The sequence below is a fragment of the Dryas octopetala genome, chromosome 3 (genome assembly GCF_963921425.1).
Source record: "Dryas octopetala chromosome 3, drDryOcto1.1, whole genome shotgun sequence".
Taxonomy (NCBI): domain Eukaryota; kingdom Viridiplantae; phylum Streptophyta; class Magnoliopsida; order Rosales; family Rosaceae; genus Dryas; species Dryas octopetala.
Window position 1 is genome coordinate 18,974,484 of NC_141368.1, and position 8,496 is coordinate 18,982,979.

The window sequence follows — 8,496 nt, forward strand, 5'->3', positions numbered from 1 at the left end:
GTCACTTAATCCTTATATGTGTTTGATTTGTGTTGGTTATAAAAGTTGTATTTTGTTTTACAAGTGTCAATCTACAACTTCAGATTTAAGTCTGTTTAATTAGTCTCTGTCATCACGTAAGCAAAAACTGGGGTCCGATTAGTGACTGTGATTTTAATCAAGTTAATTAGGTAGATAAATCACCTAATGCAAACTTTCAGAAACAGTCACAGTTGAGTCACAACTGTATAGCAAACCAATTGGTGACCTAATCCAAAATGTCTTGCTATAGGTTAATACATAAACTAAAAAAAAAAAAAAATAGTATCTTACTACTTTACTGAAAAACTATTGATATTTGGTATTTAATTCTAACTGTCTAATACAATAAACCTATTAACAACAGTAAGGTTTATAGTATGTAATTGTAAAAGTCAAATAAAAAGAAAACATGTCCAATATATCAGTAAATAATTAAGGGTTAATTACAATTTAATACCTCAACTTTACCTCGGATTTCAAGTTAGTACCTCAAGTTCAAAAAGTTGCAATTTCATGTCTCAACTTTCATTTTGTTTCAAGTTAGTACCTCCGTTAGATTTTCTGTTAGTGAGCTGTTATCTTTGATGACGTGGCATTGATATTTTCGCCTTTTCACTTTAATTTGATCCATTTGAACTCTCATTAGCCACCTAAGCTGCCACGTGTAAAAAAATATTTTTATATTAAAAAAACAAAAAAATCATTTACAAAAAAAAAATCTTTTTCTTTTCTTTGGTAAAAAAACACAACCCTCATCCCCTCCCCCTAGCCCGACCCACCCCCTTCCCCCTCCCCCTCCCTGCAACCCATCCCCTCACCACAACCCAACCCTGCCGGTAACCTCTCTCTCTCTCTCTCTCTCTCTCTCTCTCTCTCTCTCCTCATCCTCCTTGGCCGCGTTGACGATATGCTGCCTCTCTCCCTCGCTGCCGCTACCACGTTCGAGATCTCCCTCCCGAACCATCGCTAGTCGTTCCCTTTGTTCGGCGGCAGCGTCACCTCGAGTCAGAGACGGCGGCATAGTGGTCCACTGCCTCTGCGAAACTCTGGAGAAACACCAGGTGGTTGTGGTCAGCTTCTCGTTTCGCCACCGTGACGATCTTCCAGCATCATCCAGCAGAAATTGAAAAAAAAAAAAATACCCATCTCGCCCACCAACCCAAAATAAAATGGAAAAACCCCATGATCTAGATCTTGAATAAAACGAAGAACACTGCATCGGTAACCAAGATCAACCCCAAAACCATTCTCTTATCATTTTTGCCCATTTTTGTCTTTTTCTTCATTTTTTGTGGGGTTTCTTCAATTTAATGTAATTTTTTTATCTTTTATCAAAAATTGTTATTTTTGTTGGATGAATTTTGATGGGTTTGAATTGTTTGGGTGTACTGCCAATTTGGAAGCTTGGAAGCACGGAGGGGGAGGGGCTGGGTTGTGGGGAGGGGTTGGGTTGCGGGGAGGGGGAGGGCCCGTGTTGCATGGAAGGGTTGGGTTGTGGGGAGGGGGAGGGGTGGGTCGGGCTGGGGGGAGGGGATGGGGGTTGTGTTTTTGACCAAAAAAAATAAAAAGAAATTTTTTTTTTTTTTTGTAAATGATTTTTCTGTTTTTTTAATAAATTTTTTTTTTTTACACATGGCAGCTTAGGTGTTTAATCAGAGTTCAAATGGATGAAATTACGGTGAAAAGACGAAAATATCCATGCCACATCATCAAAGATAACGGCTCACTAACAGAAAATCTAACGAAGGTACTAATTTGAAAGAAAATGAAAGTTGAGGCATGAAATTGCAACTTTTTGAACTTGAGGTACTAACTTGAAATCCAAGGTAAAGTTGAGGTATTAAATTGTAATTTACCCACTAATTAATATAACTTAAGTTTAGATAAAAAAACATAGCTATTATAAAAAACAATAAACTATATAAATACAAATACAAATATTATTAGATAAAAAAAACGTCTTGTCAATATAATTTTTTTTATTATTATTGGAATGTTATTCTCTATTAAATGTAGAATTGAGATTTTTAACAAATAAAAAACTCTTAAAAAAAGGCTTATTTGCACATTTGGCACCTAGCTTTAAGGTTTTATCTAAATTTACCCCTTTACATTTTTTTTTGTCTCACGTAACCCCCTGAACTTTTATGCCATGTCTCACATTGCCCGATTCCGTCAACTCCGTCTATACCACCGTTAAAAATGCTGACGTGGCGGGGTAATTTCGTCTTTTCAGCCACATCGGTGCCATGTTTGTGCCATGTGGTAATTTGTGGGACCCAATATGCCATGTTCGCAATCCTCTCACATTTTTTTAATTAAAAATATAATAACTGAAATTTTAATTAAATAAAAAATTGTATTTAAAAAAAAATTCTGGATTGTGTGGGGTGGGTTTGAGGTGGGGATGGGGGCGAGGGAGGGGTGGGAGGGGTTTGGGTGGGGCGGGGGAAGGGCTAGGTGGGCTGGGTTGGGGGGAGAGAGCCGGGGAGGGGGGTTGATGCTGGGTAGGAAAGAAGATAAAGGGGCGAGGAGGCTGTTGCTGGGTGGGGGTGCGACAAGGCTGGGGGTAGGGGTCGATGGGGTTGGGTGGGCGGGGGTGTGGCTGGGTGTCTGGGGCTGGGTGCGGTTGAGGGCGAGGCAGGGCCTGGGCCTAGGGGGTGGGCCGTGCTGGGGCTGGGCGGGGCAAAGTAAGGGCTGGTTGGGGGTGGGCCGATATGGGGTGGGGCTGGGCTGTGTGTGGAGGATCGGGGAAGGGTGAGGATGGGCGGGGCGGGGCTGGGTGGTACGGAGCTTGGCTGGGCGGGGAGGAGTTGGGGCAGTGGGTGGAGGTGGGGTGAGGCGGGGTTGGGTTGGTGGGTGGACATGGATAGATAGGCGGGGAGGGAGGGAGCTAGGTAGGTGGGGTGGATGAGGCTGGGTTGGGTGGTGGACATGGATAGGTAGGCGGGGAGGGAGGGGGTTGGGAGGAGTGTGGCGGGGTCGGGTGGGTTGGGTTGGTTTGGGGGGAGGTGCGACACTGCAACGGTGGAAGGGGTGGCCGGGTGGGGAGGGGGTGGGGGCTGGCATGCGTAGGGAAAGGAGGGGGAGGGGGCTGGCATGCGTAGGGAAAGGAGGGGTTTGGTTTTTTTTTTTTTTTTTAAATTTAATTGATTTTAAATATTTTATTTTAAAAATATTATTTTAATTTAAAGTTTTATTATTTTATTAATTTAAATATTGTTTTAAAAATATTTTACGGCTGAAATGACAAGATTACCCTTCTACGTCAGCATTTTGAACTGTGGTGTTGACGGAGTTGACAGAATCGGACAAAGTGAGACACAGAATAAAAGCTTAAGGGGTTATGTGAGACAAAAAAAATATAAGAGAGTAAATTGAGACAAAACCTTAAAATCAAGTGCTAAATGTGCAAATAAGCCTTAAAAAATATAGTAAACAGCCCACAATTTAGTGTGTTCATCTATTTATTGTTTTAAACCCAATCTTAAGCCCAAACCCACTAATCAAAAAACTATAATAGTCAACACCTATATTCTTTTCGACAAAAAACAAAAAAACACTCATGCTTTTCTGCAAGAGTTTTTGCCGATTCAAACAAACACAGAAGTTCCTATACTAAGACACCAGACGCGCGATAGAGAGAGAGAAAGAGACAGACAGACAGACAGACAGAGACAGACAGAGAAAGAGAGGACTCACATTCTCAGCTGCTGATTGAAGGTTTATGCTCAAGGTTTGGTTGCTGATTGAAGGTTTGTGCTCAAGGTTTGGGTGCTGATTGAAGGTTTGTGCTCAAGGTTTTAGTTTGGGGTTGAATGGTAGATGGATGGGTATGGAAAATTAGGGTTTCTTTGGCTTAATTATCATTCTTCCATTTTTAACACCTTTTTCTTTTCCTCTGAAAATCGGTGATTATCGGTAGAATGTCGGAGATTTCCGATATTTTCAGAAAATATCGTTGATTTCGGCGAAATATCGGGGATACGCCCTAAGGTTGATTTGCATTTTTGAATTCTAATCTAGTAGGAGTATGGGTAGGAGGGCTAAGTGGTAGCTATTATCCATATGTGCGTAAATATATTATCAATTGCATGATTTCATCTGTGACTAGTTTAGTGTACTTTTCAAATTGAGATATTGGGTGCATGATGCAGAAGTAATGCAGCAGGGAAGAATCTGTTTGTACAATTATTTCCCAAGCCAATGGATGGAGAATATAGATCTGTGTATACTTTTCCAATCTAATATAGAAGTGTACATGGAATTTGTAATCTTTACAATGGATTTACAGTGGTTAGAGCTACCATAGTGGGAGTGAATTTTCTGAACTCATATTCATTATGGTTATGAGTTTGTTCTTTAATTGGCTGTCATGACCTGAGGCAGATATGTTTCATTGAATACCTTAAGACTTTTTGGTTTTCTTTCGTATATTTAAGCATTTATTAATAGTTGTTGATTTTGTTATACTACTTTTACATAAAAGACCGTAGAAGTTGGTATGTTACTTTTACATATTTGCACATAAGTCACAAATTTGTGTAAGTGTGAAATTTTGGTGGCTGAGAGGAAATAGTGCTATGCAGTAAATGAATGGTAAGATGTGGAAGCACAGGTCATAACCTCAGTAACTGTTAAGATATGCTATAAAAGGTTATGAATCTAAAAGATTTGAAGCCTGTGTAGTTTTTTGTGAGATTTGACCTTTACAAAAAATTTTTTTAGCCTATGTATACTTTATTGTTAATGCAGGTTCCCCAGCCAAAAAAATGAATAACATAAGTTGAGGTTAGGTCTTTAATGGCATCATGATGGCCACTTCAGGGGGAATATAATGTTGGTTGAAAACTGCAAGTTGTTGTGGATCTTGACAAAAATTATGCATTTTTATTAATTTCCTTTTCTGCATTATTCATGTTGATACTTACTATTGGAGTTTGTGAGGACTGCATTATATATACTTACAACTTGCGAGTTTATGTTCTCCATATGCTTTCATATAGCACAAAACTAGTTATTGGTCCATTTATTTATTATTTATGTTTTTAGGAGTTGGAAATGAATCATTATGACCTGCACAGACAGAGAAGGGATTCGAAGAACAAAGGAAGGAATGTTGTATGGTCAATGGCAATGGACAAGTGCTTAATTGATACCCTTGCCATTCAAGCTAGAAATGGAAACAAAATTGACAAGTGCTTTAATGAACATGCCTACACTGCTGCTTGTATTGCTGTGAACTCTCGTTTTAACTTAAACTTAAACAATCAAAAAGTCATTAATCGTCTTAAGACCATAAAGAAGAGGTATAAGGCAATGAAGGATGTGCTCAGTCAAGATGGGTTCAGGTGGAATCCAAATACAAAGATGATCGAGTGTGACAATGATGAACTTTGGAAGAGATACATTGCAGTGAGTCAATATTTTCTTTCATGTTTCTCCTTGAATTTGTCGTGCTTTTGTTTACAGTATACATGCTGGTGATTGTCAATTTATTAAATAGGCACACCCTGATGCAAGAGGGTTTCGAGGAAAGCCGATAGAGATGTATGATGAGCTAAAAATTGTCTGTGGAAATTATCAAGCCCCTAGTCGCTGGGCAAAGTTGAAAGATGGAGGCCATCCGAGTGAGATGAAGAATTGTGAAGATGATTCTGCCTCGTTTCTTTCTCCAAGCTCAGATGACCTCAGTGAGACAGATGGAACGGAGTCATATAGTGGACCGGAAGAGTATAGCAAGATGCCGGATGGTAGTCAAGACCCTCCTCTGATCCAGCCCCTTAGACAAATTCCAAAACGTCCTCGTGGCTCAGAAGCCCTTCAGGATGCAATGATGGCTGTGGCATCAAGCATTCGTCGCTTGGCTGATGCAATGGAGCAAAGCAAGTACTCTATTGACGCCTCTGAACTATTACAGGCTGTGATGGATATTGATGGTTTGGAAGAAGCTAAACAGATGTATGCATTTGAGTATTTGAATGCTGACCCTGTCAAAGCCCGAGCTTTCATGACATACAATGCTCGAATGAGAAAAATATACTTATTTAGACAGTTCTGGTGGTGGAAGTAACTGTCAATCCCAATTTTGGGGCTCTTTTGGTATATAGTTCTTAAGATTACAAGAAGACTTGTTTGCTGGGTGTTTACACGTTATGAAATCATCTTTGGTCTGTGTTTTGGGAGGTGTTTGTATAGATATTAGATGTCCGCAGGATCAAAATATAACATGGCTCGCAGCCAGGGCTGTAGAGACATTTCCAATTTGCTGCTTCTTCTAGAAGTTTAAGATTGCAGTAGGCTCAAGAAGATTCCTTGCTGTCACCATTTATCTGATGTATTTTGTAAACTTGGAAATAGCTGTTGTAGTTTTTCCCATTTTCCCCCCATTCAGCTCTGTCATGAATCCAATGTGGTCATTATCACCGCAATTTTTTCTCTCTAATATCTGCTTCTTATAGCATTTTTCACTTGGCCGTTTATTTTTTTCTTTCAAACAAAAGGTCTATTTATATTTATGGACACTTTTGTCCATTTCTGCGAAATCTAAATTATCTGCATTTTCTAATCAAATAAAAATCCTAAAAATTTAGACCCGTTTAATATGTCAGTGTTTAGAGAGGTTTCAAGTTTCAATTTCTCCTACTCAAATTAGAAAAACAAAAGACTTAAGAAAAGGTACAAGCTAAGGGCTTAGCCATGGAGGCATTTCCTCCATCCGTACAACCATCTCTGGAACAGAGAATGCATAAGCAGCCAATTCATGAGGTGCAGTGTTACATTGTCTAGTACTATGAGCTACAACTACAGAAGGAAAATATTGGAAGGTACCTTACTGGTTAGGTAGTTGTGTTCTACTGTTTGTATTGTAAATCAGTCATAGCTCTATGGCCTTAAGTTGTAAATCAATCATAGCTGTATGGCCTTAAGTATGGGCTCCCCTTCTTTTCCTGTTACCTGCTGTGTCTTCATGTATTTAGTCTGGTCTCCTTGTAACCAAAATAATCAATACAATCAATACACAAACTGTGTTTACATTTTCAACATGGTATCAGAGCGTGATCCATAATAGGCCTGTCCTTGTTTCTTTTTCCTCTCTTCATTCTATTCTTGAATGGCAGAGGCAGAGGGTAATCCCTTCGGTTCTGAGGCCGAGATCTCTCTCGTTCCTTCTACAAGTGTTCATGAAGCTGATGTCAACCCAAACCAGCGATTGTGTTCTGTGCTGCTGAATGAATTCAACTATCTTCCATGGTCCAGAGCTATTACTCTTGCTCTTGGAGGAAGGTCCAAGCTTGGGTATGTCAATGGAAATTTAAAGGTTCCTGAAACTTCTTCTCCTTTATATGAAGTCTGGCTGTGTAAGGATCAACTTGTGATGTCATGGCTTCTCAACTCCATGGAATCCAAGGTTGCTGAAATTTTCAGTTTCTCTGAGTCATCTCGTCATCTCTGGGAAGCAGTTAAAGAAATGTATGGTAATCAAAACAACTCAGCTCGTGTATTTTAGCTTAAGAGGGATATTGCTAGTCTCCAACAAGCAGGAAAACCTTTTGTCCAGCATCTTGGTAGCATGAAAAGTATGTGGAACGAGCTTGATATGTATCGACCACACACTGCTGATTCAACTGAGTTGTTAAAAAGAGGTGAAGAAGATAAGATTTTTCAACTATTGGCAAGCTTAGGTTCTGAATATGAGGACCTTCGCAGTCACATCTTGATGAGCACAGATCTTCCATCACTTTCAAATGTCTGCACTACTATTCAGCGTGAAGAGGTGCGTAAAAAGGTTATGAATATGGAAACCAGGGCCAGTGTCTCTGAAGCTAGAGCTTTTTTGATCAACACCAAGCAGCCTGAAGACAAGGTGTACAGGGGCAAAAGACCAGATCTGAAATGCACATATTGTAACTCTGTTGGCCATGTAAAAGATCGATGCTGGAATCTACATCCTGAATTGAAACCCAAGTTTTCAAAAGACTATAAGGGTTTCCAGAAAGGTCCTCAAAATCACATTCACAAAGCAAATCATGCTGCTGCTATTTCTACTGATGGATTGTTAAATTTCACTGCAAACCCTGCTACCTTAATCAATGAGTTTGCAGCTTATCTCCAACAAAAGAAAAAAGGAGATACTAAAATTGAAGGGATGACTGGTGCTTGCATGAATAATGACAATTCAACTGCACTTCTTGGTAAATTTACAGGATTCTTAGCAGAAGCTGAAGGTATATCTCATGATGAGATTCCAGGTATCTTGAATGCTTTCTCAACTGCTCTTAATGTTAGTCTCATGCATGATTTTTGGATTATAGATTCAGGTGCCACTGATCACATGACAAATCAAACCACAAATTTATATGATTTTGAGACATTATCCCAACCATCTCAAGTTTCTGTTGCCAATGGTAGAGATGTTCCAGTTATAGGTCGAGGGAAGATAAAACTTATCTCTGAAAATGTTGAGTCCACAGC

General features: G+C 39.6%; 1 protein-coding gene across 3 annotated transcripts; it reads left to right on the forward strand.

The window, feature by feature from the left end:
* The first annotated feature begins 3,573 nt into the window (after positions 1–3,573).
* LOC147291582 (Myb/SANT-like DNA-binding domain protein) lies at positions 3,574–6,491 on the forward strand. Of its 3 annotated transcripts, none has more exons than XM_086237372.1 (3): positions 3,574–3,854; positions 5,074–5,436; positions 5,528–6,491. In XM_086237372.1, exons 1-3 carry the CDS (start codon positions 3,840–3,842, stop codon positions 6,092–6,094), a joined length of 945 nt encoding a protein of 314 aa, XP_086093498.1. In that variant the 5' UTR covers positions 3,574–3,839; the 3' UTR covers positions 6,095–6,491. The 3 variants fall into 3 exon arrangements, with proteins under 3 accessions (XP_086093498.1, XP_086093499.1, XP_086093500.1); XM_086237373.1 differs by having other exon boundaries at positions 3,574–3,808; XM_086237374.1 differs by having other exon boundaries at positions 3,574–3,776.
* The last annotated feature ends 2,005 nt before the right edge of the window (positions 6,492–8,496 follow it).